The sequence below is a fragment of the Emydura macquarii genome, unplaced genomic scaffold (genome assembly GCF_026122565.2).
Source record: "Emydura macquarii macquarii isolate MOO-44397 ecotype Brisbane River unplaced genomic scaffold, CSIRO-AGI_Emac_v2 contig_1551, whole genome shotgun sequence".
In the NCBI taxonomy this organism is placed as follows: domain Eukaryota; kingdom Metazoa; phylum Chordata; order Testudines; family Chelidae; genus Emydura; species Emydura macquarii.
The window spans coordinates 23,035,876-23,054,509 of NW_027131688.1; the positions used below are offsets into that span (position 1 = coordinate 23,035,876).

Below are 18,634 nucleotides of genomic sequence, written 5' to 3' on the forward strand. Positions count from 1 at the left end.
GATTGCACTGGAGGAACCAAACTTCTGTCTTCTCTCTTTCAGGCAGAAGGGCTCGCTAAAGGGAAAGAATGCCCCTGAGCAGAAGGAGGCAAACAGAGCAATGACTGACTACCACTGGGGTTCCCCCTATGCTATATGAATTTGCTGTGTTCCTGAGTCAGGCTGAAAGTGAAAATGGTGAAGAGTTTGTGAATTAGACAGGGTTTTTTAAAGCTGTTTTGAGCCCAAAGATATGCAAGCTTTGGGAACCAGAGTCCTAACCCACACACAAGCATAACTGAAGTTCCTCCCCATCTCTGCTCACTGTGTGACAGTTAGTTGGAATACAGGGAGTGCAAGAGTAACTGGGTTATGAAATGGGCATGATGCATAGGGCACAGAGGCTAATACCCTCCCTGAAACTTCCTGGCAATTTGTAAACAGTTGTCTGTGTGGGGCCCCAGAAAAGTTCCCCCCCTTACCTCAACTTGGTTGCAGGTTTGGTGGCATGATGCAGGTTCTTGTGGGTAGCAGACTGTCAATATCCTCAATGAAAATCCACAATGGGAGCTGCTGAATCAGTGAAGTGTGGAGCTTTAAGAATAAGATGTGCCAATTATATTTTTAAAAGCTATTCCAAGAAGTTGAATTTAACTTAAATTACAGAAGCTATTAAAATAAGGTTTATTCAATTTGATATAGGAATTTCTAATCAGTCAGTCATCAATAGAGTTATGTAAGCACAACTGTGAGAAACCTCTTTTGGTAACGAGAGTCAGCATCTACTCACACTAAAAAGTGAGCATTTAAAAATGAACAATCTAAAAAGCACCAGAGATGGAGATTGAATGCTCCAACCAAGCTGCTCAATGAGATCTCTGCTTTCTCATACATTGGACAGACACTTTGCGACAATGCCCATTTGTGTTTCTATATAACAAAACCCAATACAGAATACAATTAAATAACTTGGCCTCAAATGGTATTCTTGTTCTAATGGCAAAACCAGTTAAAGATGGAGTGCAATGCACACTACATTCTAGCCAACCTCAAAAAAAACCAAACCAACAAACCACCACATTGAACAAAACAGATATGTCCCACAGAATGGGGACATATGGGGAGGGAGGAAAGGAGGGAGGGGAACAGAACTTGTGTTCTTTAGCAGAGGAGCTCAGATGCCATGCTGGGTGCTGTATAAAAAAAAAAAACAGATAAAAATGTGCTTAGATAAAACACTCGACTAAGTTGTTCTTGTCTCCTTCCAAAAACAAATGCCACATTTATGCAACTACAATGATCAGCTTCTGTAGAAAGTTGCTAATACAAGTAACTATGAACCATCTGCCACTGCCCCCTAAAATGCAGCCATGTGAAAAACAAAAAACCCCAAACTAGTATTGCCATAAAAATGTGCATTGGAATATCTTGAAATTAACTAACCACTCCACTACTCTTTTCCCTCTAAAAACCACCAAAGCAAAGATGCAACATCTGTTTTAGAATAAAATACAATTAGTTGTAGGTGAAAAATCCTTCCTTGCTATTTGTAAAATGGCCTGTGTTGAGCATTTTACATTGCTAGTTGAAACCAAAATCCAACAGCCTGTAAAAAAGTTTTGGTGTCTAATTTTAACATTGTAAAGTTTGATGGATTGTATTCTTATAACAAAGATCCAGAGACTGAGGTCTACAAATATTTTACTATCAAACACCTTTTAAAACATTTTAAAGCCTTTTTTTGGACGTTCTTTTAAAACAATACCTAAACATTTGTGCATAGTTTCTTGTGTTTGTCACTCTTTACTATAGTACACACAGATTTCTTACTCAACATTTGTAACAAAAGTGTTAGAAATCGCTTCTGATTAGACCATCAAAAGAACACTGTGTACATTAAAACTTCAAAGTTTTTTATTGGTAATTCCCACGGTCTTTTGTTCCTTGTTCTAAGCATGGCTCTCTGTTACTGCACTGGGTCCACAACTGAAGGCTTGCCCAATCAAAGAAAAAATGATTGTCAGTATCCTGGAGTCACCATTCAACACCCCCCCCCCCCCCCCGGACTAAGAGGAGAAGCATGCATGCTCACACACCCCCCCACACACCCCGACCCCTTACCTTGACTAAGTATTGAGAAGCACAATTAAATTAGTCACTGCATTGTTCCACTGATTGGCTGGCTGTGGGTGCTGAAAATACTGCCAAGTCTCCAATTCCACTATTCCAGTTAATAGGAGTTCAGGTCACTCCCAAACCCAGGATTACTGTCACCACTTCTGACTAAAATAATCATTTTTGGTATATTAATGTTTTGCCACAGATGTACAACTTAATCAAAAATCATTGTAATTGAATGCAAAGTGAAGGAAACTTGAGTTTTATTTAAGCTTCCAAATTCTGGGAGGTTCAAGAAGAACTATAATTATTCTGGACAAAAAAAGAAAAATAGACTGTGCTTACAGATCATCTTCTGCCATACTCTTTCTTTAGGACCACTGTTTTATTGTCCTTTCTATTACATGGGATGTACATATTATCAGGTGTTAATAAAAGGTCAGTGCCTGTACAATACATTCTACAACTGAGCACCACTTTCCGTAACTGAACAGGCAAAGAGAAATTACACTGAACATCAGCATCTGGCAGTATTTTTCCAAAAAAAGTGACTAAAATGGGTTTAAATTGATTAACACTATTAAATCACATCTAATATTTGATACTACATGATTTCATTACAGCTATACGATACAATTATACAAAAATGTGTTAACATCAAAGAATACAACCAAAATGAAGATAGCAAACAAAACCTATATAACTTTTTTCTTTACAGGAAAATACTTTTGAAGTATGCATGTAACTGCCCATTCTTTTAAAGAAAATCTACTGCAAGCAAAGTTATCAACCTCCAGAAAAAATCACACATAGCATTACTAAGCATATCCCCAAAAAGTGTACAATATGCACACTTGGAAAATACAAAATTAAAAAAATTGTAAGCAACAGGTGAGCTTCATATTTATAAGAATGTGAAAAGAAGTCCAATTTTAGCACTGTTGTATAAAGAATTGTCTCTTTTTGATGCAAGTTCATGAATTGTCCCCTCCTGTTGGGACCATACTTTACAAAACACCGTGTTCTTGAAACTGGATTACAGAGCAAGGTAGAGCATCTTAGCAACGTCATCTTAAAGTTTTTATTTATTTATTTATTTTACTACTTTATCAAAACATGTCCTTTAGGTGGGTAGGGTTCTTTTTTTAAAATTCTTTCCTAGAAACAATATACAAAGGGAGGCATATTTATTCCCCAATCATACTCCTGTAAGATGCTTTGAGTTCAAGAGCTTTCTTCTCGCTTACTTTCACTGGTTGTTTTTGGCCTTAGCATGTGTTAAGATGTGAGATTTCAGATTAGTTGATTGAGCAAACTTCTTATTACAGCCGTCAAACGGGCACACATAGGGCCTGTCGCCAGTGTGAATTCGCACATGTGTGCGTAAATTGAAGTCCAGTGAAAATCGTTTTCCACATCCTTCAAACGTGCACTGTTGAAAGGAAAGGTCATAGATTAAAAACATATCTCAACAGGAGCAACAGATACTTGGTAACTCTTGATTCTTTTTTGTAAAGGGAATCCAGTAACACAAGCATTAGGTCCTGATCCTGCAGTCCATTTTCCCCTCAAAAAGCTTGCAGGAGAACCAGTGGGAGCTTTGCCTGAGAAATAATTGCAGGTATTGGCATATCAATACTGCATTCAATACATCTCATTTAACAACATACATTTGAAGTTATTTTTTTAGTTAAAGCCTAAAGAGAAAACCAATGACTCGTATTTTTCTCAAATAGTTGCAATATACACAATACACTAAAGAAAAACCTGAGAACAAAGCTTCAAGCTTGCAAGAAGTAAGCACTCTCTACACATTCCCTCTTTGCATCCCTAAAATGACATTTAGCTAAATTAAGAATTAATCTACTGAAAATCAGAAGTCAACTATGAACTACAACACAATTAAACACTTGCTCAAATCAATTTGGTTCTTCACTTTAATTTTCTTAATCTTTCAGTGAGAACAAGCTATATCTACTAGCACTGCACACTAAGTCCCCCTGAAACTGAAGCTGGTGCAGAGCTAATTTATTTAGTGATTAATTGTGTCAGAACATGACACCAATGCTTCTTGATCCACATCGGCTGCATGTTTTTTTCTGAGAGAAGTTTAAAAGATGTTGGTTCTGACCTGTGAAGGTCTAAAATGGCTGAGGACTTGCCTACTTGAGACTGCCTCTCCCTCATGACCACAAACAGTGGAGGCACTGGAACCTCCTTGGTTTAGCAGTATAATGGAGATTGCTGGAAGGAGCCCTCAGCTTTGGAACTTGGTACTCCCCCTTCTCCAAAAAGCAGCTCAACTCCATTCAACTGCAGGGACTCTGCAAGACCCATCCATTTCCCCATGTTTTTGGGGAAAGAAGGACACAGCACAATTAGGGTTATTTGTGGGTGAGATGGGCTACTGTTCAGATAGGATATCTATTTTATGAGTTATAGCCTCTCATCTCTCCCATGTGACAAACTCATGCTTTATATAATTATTCGTAATGTATGTAAAGAGCAGAAGGAGCCTGGCTTACGTATTTTTTACGCTACAAATAAAAACAGATAATGTATGAACAAAAACCACCTCCACAGCAACAGGAATACACTTTTGGGGGGTGGGAGAGGGGCGTAGGAGGGGAGGAGGAGAATACTGCCTTCAAGGCATCAAGTTCCATGAAAACTATAAATTCTAAGGCCACTGTGATAATCTAATCTAGCATGATTTCCTACATAACTCAGGCAATACTGAATAGGGCAGGGACTCCAACTTGGGTATCCCATCTTCCAGCTGAATACTCTAATCACTGGGCTAGAGCAGTGGTTCTTAACCCACGGCCCAATCAGCACACAGCTGTGGCCCATGTGACATCCTCAGGGCCATACCAGGTAGTATATATATTGTGCAGATGTGACCCACAGTGGTAAATAGGTTGAGAATCATTGGGCTAGAGAATCACTCAGAGGTGGCTAATTCAGGTAATTACTTGGGGACTTAATTCTTAAAATTAGGAACATTGAGGGTTTTGTAAAAGCTAGAAAAAGTGGTAGGTTTGGAGGTTTTCTGTGTTAAAGAATCTCAGTTTTAGAATACCAGTTTGTATAATTTTTGGTATTATGACAGATGATTTTCTTGAAGGAACTAAACAACTGAACTCATGTTCATCACTAGTTACTTCTGCATGTTGCATATTTCAGACTCTACAGTAATTTTTTAATATTTACCATATAAAGTAGGTTGGGGACCTCTGGTGGCAGGAGCTCAAGTGTCTCCTACATTGTCGTAGCACAGTGGCTAAATTCATGGCTTTAGTCAACTTACAAATTGACACCCAGAACTTGAAAGTTAAGCATTGATTAGCCAATGGTGTATTAAACAGCCTAAAGGAAAACGTGGCTGCTGACAACATGGGGGACATTCAAAAAAAAAAAAAAAGGGGGGGGGGAGGGAGTGAAAAACGTCTCCACCCAATAACTGTTTAGCATCCCCACTGTAGATTTTCATTCAAAGATGCTCAGGCAGTTTGTTTACAAATGTGTTCCAAATACAGCCTCTAAAGAAAACAAAAATCCACACAATTAATATATTATTATCCAGCTTTGCAGTCTTAATTTGCCAAGCTACATAGTATGGGTCTTAACAGTGAAAGATATTCCATTTATACACCCTAATGAGCATAACCGGAGGCCTTATTTACACCGAAAAAAGGCATTCATGTTGAAAAAGAGGACGCAATGAGAGTTTCCCCAAATATGGTATTCAAAGTCTACTAACTTTCTTGCAAATGCTCCAAAAACTAAAATTAGGCTAGAATGATCGTTAGATTTAAATGTGTGCTTATAAAGTGTGCTATAATGCACCCTGCTTACAAAATACACCTGAAAATAGACAATCATAGTTTTGTCCAAGCATTAATACTTAGTGAACAGAGAACTTGTGCCTCTGACTAACCTCTCTAAGCATCTGATCCAAATCCCTCTAAAATCATTGAAAAGGCTGCTACTAGTATCAACAAACTTTGGATCATGCCTTGATTTTGCATGTCAAGTCCAACGCATACAATTTTATGGTGAGAAAAGGTGCCTCTTTCCCTCAATTGGAAGAGAAGCCAGTTAAGCACCACAGACTTTAAAAAAAAAGCTAAAACTAAATACTCCGCATGTCTCAAAAATGGCCATACCTGAAAGGGCTTCTCTCCAGTATGAACTAGCTGATGTCGCTTTAGTTTGGAACTCTCCACAAAGGCCTTGCCACATTCCGCACATACATGTACTCGAGGACCATGAGTGTGCAGATGCTTCCTCATAGCAGAGTTATCCCTGAACATCTTTGTGCAGCCCTTAAAGAGAACAATAATAAACTTAGTCAATACATATACAAGTTCTGATAATACAATTTCTAGCATTTCAGTAATGAAATTTAGTTACCACCCCCTATTCCCTTGAAAAATACCTTAAAATAGAAGCTGGCCCTGAAAAGAAACACTCCCTCACATTGATACATATTTTACTTTGACATAGGAGGTTAAAAATAAGACTTACAGTATAATTATCAGAAATTCATACTACTGACAGTCAGTACATATCAATAATATAAGAGTGGGGGGGGAGGGGGGGGAAATTCACAAACTCCTCTATTCACTCAGGCAACATTAGTGAACTACATGCAGTCAAGTTAATTAACAACACTGCATCTTCCCCATAAGATTATATTCGATTAACAGAGGCACAAGTGAACAAAATGAACAAAATTTATGATAGTCCAAGGGCTAGCAAAAGGTAAAATGATGGTAGTCCACCGCTACCTTTGGTGGGCCCCATATTCTTTGGTGCAAGTGATGTCTGTCTCTCTCCATCTCCTACCGTCCCTCTTTCTTCTTTCTTTGTCTCTTTCCCGTTCCTGACAGAGAAAGAAGCAAGAGGGTCTCCAAAGCACAGCAGCTACAGAAGAAATCTATTCCATAATGCACTGACAGCAGAATGAATCTGATAAATTGACTAGGATTACAAAGGTAACAGCTGTGTGGTTTTTAGGGAGGGAAAAGAGGAGCTGGTGCTGCTGGGTCATAAAGCCTGAAATGTGGGGCCCAACAACTTCTAAACTACCACCCTATGTGCCATCACCTGCAAAAGATGGCAACTGTCTAGGGGTTGGGGTGGGAGGGGAATATTACCACCTGGTAGCTGCATCACATGAAGGCAGCATACATCTCATTCCTGAGCAACAGGCGTCTTTGACCTCAAGTAATGGGAACTCACCCCCACTTCTTGAACATCCTGTATCTGCAGATTCACTTATTTGTTGAATATCGCATTTGTAGAGAGACACTAACGTGAGACAAGATTAGGCTGAAATCCTACCTAGTCATAACAGTTCTTGATTGGGAGTGCGGAAAAGGGATAGATCAACCTATAAACTTCCCATTCTATCTTTACTGGTTGCTGAGATTTGAAAAATAGAGAATTATGGAGCATTTTTACAGAATCCTGTTGTCCATGGTATCATACTTCATCAAAATTCATGGTACCTTTAAGATTCCCAACTATTCTACCTCATATTTTCTTCTATCCCCTTTCTTACTGATAAATTGTGTTCTATTCCTTCTTTGTTTGTTGGCTGCTTCTGCCATCCTCTTGGCATATTTTCTTAATTAGTGTTTTCCAATTCCCTTGCCAACTGTAAATACCATTAATACCAACCAACAGCCAGATGAGGGACAGAAGTTAATTACTACCTAGCTTTTATGTAGTGCTTTTTCATCAGATCTCAAAGGACTTTACAAAAGTGGTCAACATAGATGGGGAAACTAAGGCAAAGGAAAGTGAAGTGACTTGCCCAAGATCACCCAGCAGGCCTGTAGCAGATCCAGGAGTAGAGCCCATGTCTCCTAAATCCCAGTGCAGTGCTCTATCCACTAGGACATATGGTCTCCCCTAACACTATCAGGCAGCCTCTGCACCTTCTATACTGCTGAGCAAGCCTGCACTTTTTATAAATCATTTTGAAAAAAGCACCCCTTCACAAGTCTAGTCTACGAAAGACAACTCACTACAACGTGAAGAATCTAGAGGCGTCATATTTCATACATATGCCATGATGTCAGAAAAAACAAGTCAACTGGATCACATGAAGTCCCCTACTGAGCTACCAAGGCTTCCCTCTTGAATGAACATAAGATGGATATACAGATTAACTTATTTTTCAAAGATCTCCCAGGACGTATCAGAAATTTTCATAAGTTCTTAAATTTTATTAGCGTTTCAGATTCTATATGAATTTTGAAATGCACATGAAAATAAACCAGATCTGGCAATACCATACAACTGCATGAGGAGCACAAGTTCATAAGCAGCAACTTAGTGATCCAGCTTCCAATCTGCAGTTCTACAGGCTTCCTCTTTGGGAACTACTTCCGCCAAATTGGCAATAACCATATTTGAACATGCCTTAGTTCTGAAAAACAAAGGAGCCACCACTTCTAAATGAAAGTTTTTCCCACAAGCACATCCCTTTGGCTAACAGGCTTCAAGATTTCCATATCTTTACTCAAAAGTTCAACTTCACAAATGGGTGGAATAAAAAAAAAACCCCAATCACAAAAAAACCCCAAACTATTTACACTGATTTTAAAATCCCAACCCATCTGAGGAAGGGAGAACAGAAGCCTTTAGAAGTATTTCTTGGTTACACAGACATAACACCAAGTTGTCCCAAGAGCTACCTTTACACTGGGAATTTTTTGGGAGGGGAAGTGGAAAAGAGGCAATAAAGAAGTCTTACTTTTCTTCTTCCACTTAACTTAGACAATGCAATGGTTATCAGAGAAATAAGAGCAGGATTTGACTTGAAAAGTTCTGAAGAATGAACATCACTCCTCAGAGGAAAAATAATTTGACTCTGGGTCTCCAAGATTGACTTTAAGGAAAGGTGAACCTACATCCTGAAAACATGGGATAAGAACGTCAACATATAGTCCCTGAACAGGAGCTCAATGCTCACAGAGCAGATGCTTGGGATCTAGGCTATGCTAAGGAACAAATCTTCTGCCTATGCTATAGATCTCTAATGGGCATTATTAAATAGTTGCACATGCAAGCATTCTTAGGCTCAGACTATCTAGACACCAAGCCACAGAAAAGATCCGATGATTAATGTAGTCTAAGGTATGTCTACATTGCAGCTGGGAGCCAGCCTTCCAACTAGGATAGACTTGTGCTAACGGAATTCACACTAGCGTGCTAGAAATACCTAAGTGGACACTGCCGCACTGGCAGAGGCTCAGGCTAGCCATTCAAGCGTGGAACCAGGGTGGGCTTGAGTTCAGGTGCCTAGCCTGAGCCTGTGCCACAATGTCCACACAGCTATTTCTAGCACAAGGCCGGGGACCCAAACTGGGAGGCCAGTTCCCAGCTGCAACACAGACATACCCTTGACCTTTACTGAATGAAGTTTCTTCAATGAACCTGCAAGTTATCAATACCATGAAGCCAAGTATGAGACACAGCACTACAGAAGCTTCAAATATATAGTTCAGGTAGAGCATGTGAAATATCTTATTAATCCTCTAGTCTGACAGAAAATTACATTACTGAAACAAAGGGTCCTGCCATACTCCTATGACCACCTCAGATGCTAACAAGGTTCCTTTTTGTGTTATGATATTCAGTTTGTGGGAAGAATTGAGGAAATCTTTTAGTATCTGGAAAGCAACTAAAGAGGAGGAGACTGTATTTAAAGTAACAGGCTTTAATATTTAGAATTAAATACAAATATTCAGCGTTTTCCTTCCCTAACAGAAAAAGTTAGTCACACAAAATTCAGTTCCACAAGTGACTGACCTCTGAAATGCTTTAAGTTCTGTGAGTTTCACTTACTTTGTGAGGACATGCTATCGTTCTTGGAGCATCATCTTCTTTAATTTTTCGTGGCTTCATTCTTACAAGACAAAAAAGAAAACACCGGTAAGTGGGTAGAGAAGCAACTTTCCTAAAACTGTTTGCTTTAATATTAATAAAAAATCTTGCACTTGGAATTTAATAGAATCATAGGGCTGGAAGGGACCTTGAGAGGTCATCTAGTCCTGCACTCACGGCAGGATTAAGAAATATTTAGACCATCCCTGACAAGTGTTTCTCTAACCTGCTCTTAATAGATAGAGATTCCACAACCTCCTTAGGCAATTTAGTCGAGTTATTAACCATCCTGACAGTTAGGAAATTTTTCCTAATGTCCAAAGTAAAGCTCCCTTGCTGCAGTTTAAGCCCATTGCTTCTTGTCCTGTCCTCAGAGATTAAGAACAATTTTCTTCCCTCCTCCTTGTAACAACCTTTTATGTACTTGAAAGCTGTTATGTCCCCTCTCAGTCTTCTCTTCTCCAGGCTAAACAAACCCAGTTATTTCAGTCTTGCCTCATAGGTCATGTTTTCTAGACCTTTAATCATTTTTGTTGTTCTTCTCTGGACTTTCTCCAATCTTTCCTGAAATGTGGAGCCCAGAACTGGACACAATACTCCAGTTGAGGCCTAATCAGCACAGAGTAGAGTGGAAGAATTACTACTCATGTCTTACTTACAATACACCTGCTACTACATCCCAGAATCATGTTCACTTTTTTCGCAACAGCATTACACTGTTGACTCATATTTAGCTTGTGGTCCACTGACCCCCAGATCCCTTTCCGCAGTACTCCTTCCTAGGCAGTCATTTCCCATTTTGTACACGTGCAACTGATTGTTCCTTCCTAAGTGGAGTACTTTGCATTTGTCCTTATTGAATTTCATCCTATTTACTTTAGACCTATTCTCCAGTTTGTCCAGATCATTCTAAATTATACTCCTATCCTCTAAAGCACTTGCAAACCCTCCCAGCTTGGTATCATCCGCAAACTAAATAAGTGTACTCTCTATGCTATTATCTAAATCACTGATGAAAATACTGAACAGAACTGGACCCAGAACTGATCCCTGCAGAACCCCACTCGTTATCCTCTTCCAACATGACTGTGAACCATTGATAACTACTCTCTGGGAACAGTTTTCCACCCACCTTACAGTAGCTCCATTTAGGTTGTATTTCCCTAATTTGTTTAAGAGAAGGTCATGCGGGACAGTATCAAAAGCCTTACTAAAGTCAAGATATACCACATCTACCGCCTTCCCCCCATCCACAAAGCTTTCTTTGACAGGGTAACAAGCCATCAGGTTGGTTTGACATGATTTGTTCTTGACAAATCCATGCTGACTGTTACTTATCACCTTATTATATTTTAGGTGTTTGCAAATTGATTGCTTAATTATTTGCTCCATTATCTTTCCGGGTACAGAAGTTAAGTTACTGTCTGTAATTCCCCGGGTTGTCCTTATTTCCCTTTTTGTAGATGGGCACTATATTTTCCCTTTTCCAGTCATCTGGAATCTCTCCTGTCTTCCAAGACTTTTAAAAAATAAATCACTAATGGCTCAGATATCTCCTCAGTCAGCTCCTTGAGTATTCTAGGATGCATTTCATCAGGCCCTGGTGACTTGAAGATATCTAACTTGTCTAAGTAATTTTTAGCTTGTTCTTTCCCTATTTTAGCTTCTGATCCTGACTCATTTTCACTGGCATTCATTATGTTAGACATCCAATTGCCACCAACCATCTTGGTGAAAACCGAAACAAAGAAGTAATTTAGTACCCCTGCCATTTCCACATTTTTTGTTATTGTTTTTCCCCCTTCAATGAGTAACGGACCTACCGTCTTTGGTCTTCCCTAATGTTGTAGTGAGGATATTAAAAAAACAAAAAAACAAAAGCCAGTATATTTTTGTATTTTCAAAAAGAAGTTTAGTCCATACAACACAAACTCTAAAATCTGAAGATCTTTACATAAGCAACTCTAACATACAGAACACCATACATTGAAAGCTTACCTTTGTAATCCCCTGAAAACACAGAATGGTTTCCTCCCTTACAGTAACTTTTTTTTGGGTCCACATGGATTCTATTCTTGGTGCCTGTGCCCACAATCTGTTCATCCTGCCCCTACACACTAGATGTCTTCCCACCCCATCCAATGCACAAAGTATGGGAGCAGGTCCAACCATTCCTCAGTTCCTTCACCAATACAGAACCTCCAAGGAACAGTTCATATTAGCAGAGAAGGAAGGTGAGTTGGGGAATCCATGGAGACACCACATCGCAAAGAGCCTTAGTTAAATGGAAGTAGTAATAGTTCTTATTCCAAGTGATTGTCCACATGGATGCCACTCTCGGTGACATAGTTATATGTCTACTTATAGGCTGGTAGTAAGAGTCCTACTTTAAACAAATGACTGCATATCAGCCCTACAAAAACAGTTATTTGATCTTGAAGCATTTACCTAAGAGGGTCTTGTAAATGCATGGACTAAGCTGTACACAGCTGTACTACAGATTTTAGAATTGGGGATTATTCTTCAAACAGGCAACAGTGACCATCCAAGTTTAGTGGAATGAATTCTACATGAGCAGGTGGAGTTAACCTGGCTAATTTGTAATGTGTCCCTATATAGCTGGAAGCCCACTGAGTCTCAGAGGATATTTTTTGACCCTCAGCCCTCTTGCAAAGGCCACAATCTAAGTGTGTTCTTGAATTCCTCCCCCTCTCCCCCACCCAATCAGTACAAGTACAGTGCCCTTACAACATCCAAAGTATGATGTTTACTTTCCTAAGCCTCACTCAATCTTGGGGGAGCTAGAAGGAACTTGGGATGAGGCTTGAGTGTTACCCTCTCCTTATGAAACACTGTATAAGGGTCAATGTACCGACTTCAGAGCTAAATGGCCTCCTTACAGAGTTCTTGCTCCCGCCTTGTCTGTTGACACCACCAGAACAATGCATTAGGTCTATCAGCACTTGGATAGTGGATTCCTAAAGTAACATCAGGAATGCCTTGCATGCTTGGCAGATGGCTCTGTAACATTTATGTGGGGATAAGCTTCCTAAACTCAAGACCTTTGGTCCCCTTGAAGGTGATAGGGGAGTCCTCCCCATCCCTGATTGGAATAGTTGGCCACCAGAGTCTTAGGCCTGGTCTACACTGCCTCGCTGGGTTGATGTGAGATACTTATTAAGTAATGTAAGTATCTACACAGCGCAGCATCTTCACAATTCTATGTCAACGGGAGAGCATCTCCCGTTGATGCTACTTTCCATCTTTTGGGGAGGTGGACTAATTCAGTTGATGGGAGAACACTCTCCCATCGACTGAGCAGGTCTACACAGACCCACTCAATTGATGCCACTGCATCAACACCTGCCACCACGGCAATGTAAACATGCCCTTGGTAAGCGAAAGTACAGAGAAGAGTATTCTTTTACACCTGAATTGAATACTTATACTAGTTGAGCAACGACAAGGACTTCTTCTGGAACCTTGAACCAGATATATCCATGTGGTGTCCACTGTGTACATAAACTGATTTAAACCAGCCTAGCACAGAGCATAGGTGAAGTCTAGCAAACTATCATGTAGGTGCACAAAGCCATTTGTTCCAGAAGTCTGAGGCACACTCTTATGTTTTCTTGTGAGTTTGAAGCTGGCTGATGAGGTCACTAACATCTTCAATCTTTCCTGTAGAAGGGAAGCTCTCACAAACCTAGAATCAAACACTGCTCCTATGAACTTTATGCTTTTAGTCATAGAAAATGTAGACTCTTCTCTGCTGACTTTGGGGCCCAGTAAAGCAGAGAGCTTTAAGGTTACTGGGATCAAGTTAGTCATCTGCTGATGCAATCTTCCTCAGATAGACCTGGATTCCTTGCTCCTTAGGTGAGTTTCCATGACTACCTAATATAAAGCAAACTATAAAGCTACACACACACACACACACACACACACACACACACACAGCCCCAGAGCTGTGGAAAGAGCAAAGGGTAGGACCCTGTACTGATAAGTGAGATGTTTCCACTAGGAATCTGAGACATTTCCTGTGGGCTGGATGAATGGATATCTGAAAATAGGCATCTTGCAGGACAAGAGCCACAAAACAATCTGAGAGATTCTAATGAGGGAATTAGAGGCCAAAATCACCATTCTGAACTTGAAACACTGGCCTAATGTGAGATGTCAAAGGTCCACCATTCTTACATAGTTTACAATCTTAATAGATTCCAAGGCCAGAGAGGAACACTCATTATCTAGCCTGAACCCTGATGATAGGCCACAGAACTTCCCCAAAATAATTCCTAGAGCATACGATTTAGAAAAACATCTAGGTCTTGAATTAAAAAATTGCCAGTGATGGAGAATCCACCACAACCTTTAAGACTATTCCAATAACCTTCACTGTTAAAAATTTACACCTTATTTCCAGTCTGAATTTGTCCAGCATCAACTTTCAGTCATTGGATCATGTTATACTTCTCTGCTAAACTGAAGGGCCCATTAGTCTATAATTATCTATATGGGGAACATAATCATTCATCCCTTAACCTTCTCTTTGTTCACCTAAATAGATAGAGCTTCTTGAGTCTATCACTATAATTGCATGATTTCTCATCCTTTTAATCATTCTCATGGCTTTTCTCTGAACCGTCCCCGATCTATACACATCCTCTTTAATCATGGACACCAGAACTGGACAGTATTCTACAGCAGTTGCAACAGTGCCAATAAAGAGATAAAATAACCCCTGCTTTGGTCCAAGAATCCCTGTTTATGCATCCAAGGATTGCATTGGCCCTTTGTCTTCTTTGGGATGAGAAAAACAATGGGAATAACTCCTTGTCCTATAACTCACAGTTCCTCCTCCAGTGCTCCAAGTTGTAGAAGGGAGTCCACTTTTTGTTTGAACAGTGTCATGAAAATGGTCGCTCAAAAAAAAGGGATGCGAAACAGGGCTAAAGGGTCAGGTAGAGACTGCAACTGGATAGAATATCTCGTTTCCTATTTTGAAGGCTCACCAGTCTGAGCTGATGGGAGTCCAAGTTTACAAAAATAAAGGGGACAGTGGCCAAAGCATGGGGGTGGACAAGCAGAAGGGAAAAAGATCTCAAGTTTCTGCCAGGCTCTCAATATTGGCATCAAACCTAACGCTTAGAAGAAGATGGACTATGCAGCTGCAAAGAAAGGCTGAAACCTCTGCTTCTTTCTGGACAGCTCCAAGGTCCTCTGAGGATGGTAACAGTACAGGGCATGGAAACATCGCCTGAAAAGTCCTCTCTCACTTACTGCCTTCTTAATACTGGAAAAGAGGCCCAGAAAATGTAGTCACCCTAGAGGAACTCATCAGTGTTTGAAGTAAAAAGTTACCTTTAAAAGGTCCCCAATTATCAGGACCTCTCTGGAAAATAAGACTGGAAAAAGTAAGGTCTTCTCATGGCCACCAATGTAGGAAAAGTACATTCTGCTATGTTGCCTATCGCAGCCTGCAATGTAGTGCAGGCTATCGCCTATCCTTCAGATGTGATGGTCTTTAGTTCTTCTCAGTGTTCTCAATGTAGCCTATCCTCAGAGTTTATCCCAATTCAAATAATCTTACTTTGACAGAAGGACTTGGTAATTAGCCATCAGCATATGGAGGATGGCAAATGAATACTTTGCATCCAAAACAGGTGCAATCTCTAAATCTCCCCCTTTGATATAGATTTAGGAGACTCCGTGCAACTCAACCTCTCTTGGATCGCAGAAACGATTTTAGTACCAAGTGGGAATAAAGGTACTCCAAATTCTTTGGAAGGGATGTGGATATGGTATTATCTCCTGTCAGCTCATTCGGATGTGACCAAAATGGTTGCTAGTGCATGCCACACATCTTTTGAAGGCTGATCCTGATTTATAGGCCAGATAAGCCTGCCAGGAATGGAAGGGTGCAAAATGCATGGGAGTTTGAGAGGTTCTGCACCACTTCCAGAGGTGTATCTAGAGTCTCTACGAGAGATCTGATGAGGTCCTGGAATGCCTTGAAGTCATCAGCTGAAGACAATGTAGATTCACTGCCTCATTCTTCTCCACATAGCATTCATCACTTTCCTCCTGCTCCTGTCTGAGGCTACAAAGCTGCACTAGCTGAGCTTGCTTGTTAGTTTATACTACCTCTTTGGGAAGCAATATCTAATCCACAAGGAGGCAGATTACTCGGGTATGCATGAATACAGCTGCACATCCCCGAGCATCCAGTCTAGCCAGAGCCGATATGGGTAGGGTACTGAGGTGAGGAGGAATCAGGAAGGAACCCATGAGCCCTAGGTCACTTACTAATGTCTCTTACAGATCCCTTCCTGACTCACATTGTACAACCCGAAGAGGACAAGTAGGAGGAGTGCCTATTGTGCCCCAATGGCTATGCAGACAAGGAATACATGACTTCTAAGACAGAGCTCATCTTGTCAGGCATACCCTGGCTCTGTTGAGCTCTCCCTAGAGTGGGTTAATTTGGTACCAGAAATAACTTCTTTATCTGCAATACCAATGACTTGATAGCTGGTGCTTGGTCTTCTTCTGGTATATGGCTTCTCATGGCACAAACAATTAATTAGATACTGAGTTTGTGATTAGTCACTATCATAACAGCATCATCCAGAGATGTCTAGTGCATCCATCCACCATCAGTACGATAAAGAGGGCATTCTGTCACCTGATCGCACACTGTTTGTTCTTGAGCCCCACAGGGACAGGATGAGAGGCTCAGAAAGCCCCAATGGTAAGATGCAAATTAAACTGCCTGTGACCACAAACACATCCCACTGTAACAAAGAAGGATCTTTCAGTTCATATGGTTGTTCTGAAGGACTTGAGAGATCTAACTCAGAGAGCCTAGGAAAGATAGATCTGAGTTGTCTAGCTGCCAAGAAATGTGACATTGCTCCAAAATATAGTCCCATACCTCCTGTTGCCAATGTTCCTTTAAAAGCTTGTCTGATGGGGTCAACTATTTCAGAAAAGACTTTAGCAAGTGTTTCTGATGTGGCTTTAAGAAATTATGAAGTAAGCCGTCTTGATAGTTGGCTGCGCACAGTAATGCGGTCAGGGCCCTGCCTTATGCCTAATTACTGGCAAAGCAAAGCAAACCAGGACTGGAATATTGGAAACTGGAGTTGTCTGGGTGATGTGTAAGACAGAGTTGATCAGTGAGTCCAACTTGCCACAATGACAACTGGAGCCTCAAGCTGCTTCACAGTATTAAGCAGGTGCAACCATTAGGACACTGGTAGCTGTCCATAAGGTTGCAGCCTTAGTGCCCAAGAGTTGCCAGCAAGCCTGCAACTCAACTGGATTTTGCAAGTCTTAATGTTTTGTAGAAAGCCAGAAAATGGTCAAGCTTTATAGCCAAATAAGTAGGGTATGGCTCAAAAACAACTGGCTGATGGATGACACTGTCTTGAGTGTGTTTATGTTACCACTTCCAAAAGTAATTGGTCAAGGTCTCAAGATGGATTATTCATCACCATCTTTAAACTCTCAAGAAGAGGAGACACTCTGGTACTGGGCCCACAGATGAAAATCACTCTGTACTATATATGCCCTGGGTCCTGACCCAGTAAGTACCAATGCACTGGGCACCCAGGAACACATGTGGTTACCTGAACAGAAGCCATGGGTGTTGAAGGACTGGCATGGAGAGAGAGACATTAAGCCATAGTTTCAGTGATTATTGCCAGTGCTTTCTTAAAAGTCAGTACCAGGATGCCAAAGGACCCCTTCTCAGGCTGTTGGCTGCCTTTTGACTGTTGAGCCAAAAATGAATCAGTCAAGGCAAAAAAAAGACTTCGAATATCTATACCTTGGGTCAGCTCTGAAGCAATGCTCCTTCCTACCCACCAGAAGCTGGAATGAAGACAGTGACTAGACCTCCTGGACAACAAAGCTCAGGAGCTTGGCACGGACTCGGGGCTCACCAAGGAACTAATGCACAGAGAATGATCAGACAACTGAGGTCTAGCTGTGTTCAAGAAGGCTTGCACTGAGCACTTCAAACATGCATGAAATAAAGAATCTGCATGTGTACATGTTGCAAAGACAACAAGACTAACCAGCAACACTAAAACTAGTACAGTGCACAGAGAAGAAGGTGGGGAGTTCCATCTCACTGTCATTGGTGGTAAGAAAAATTGAGATTGGGTCTGCTCTGCCCTTTATGCCCTAAGTATCCCTAAGGAGGGATGTAAGGTGAGAACATCTGGAGCACAGACGAGGCCCCAACAGACATTGCTGGCCAAAAAAATCTGATCTTGTGTGCGTGGGGGCACACGTGCACAAAGAGTGGAATCCATGTGGACAATTTCTGCTACCAGAATAATTTAAAAACTTAAAATAAATTGTTAAAAAGAAAAATCTAAAATTTTGTATCATGGGAGTAGTACAAAGCTGCACTAATACAATCTATGATCTTTAAAGAGTTTCTAATCCTAGTGTTTCTAGTTAATGTTTTAGAATACTTTGGTCATGGTAAGGTAGAGAGGGTTGAAATAAAACAGAATGAGAATTTCTTTTTGAATTCAAGACTCTGGGAAATGCAATTATTTTTGTTGCAAAAAGATGTTTTGCACTATGAAGGCCACATTCTCATGCAGTTGAGCAGAAC

General features: G+C 40.5%; 1 protein-coding gene across 2 annotated transcripts in view; it reads right to left on the reverse strand.

The window, feature by feature from the left end:
- Positions 1–2,343: 2,343 nt before the first annotated feature.
- Positions 2,344–18,634, reverse strand: part of YY1 (YY1 transcription factor) — a 36,027-nt gene continuing 19,736 nt past the window's right edge. The window contains exons 3-6 of one of the 2 annotated variants that reach the window (XR_010921172.1): positions 9,961–10,021; positions 6,891–6,985; positions 6,267–6,425; positions 3,393–3,529 (exon numbers count right to left, since the gene is read on the reverse strand). Coding sequence is in view for 1 of the 2 variants with exons in the window: in XM_067555053.1 (XP_067411154.1) it covers positions 3,347–3,529; positions 6,267–6,425; positions 9,961–10,021 (403 nt within the window). In the remaining variant the exon portion in view is untranslated. Of the gene's footprint in view, positions 3,530–6,266; positions 6,426–6,890; positions 6,986–9,960; positions 10,022–18,634 lie in introns of both variants that reach the window. The other variant, XM_067555053.1, reaches the window with a different exon arrangement.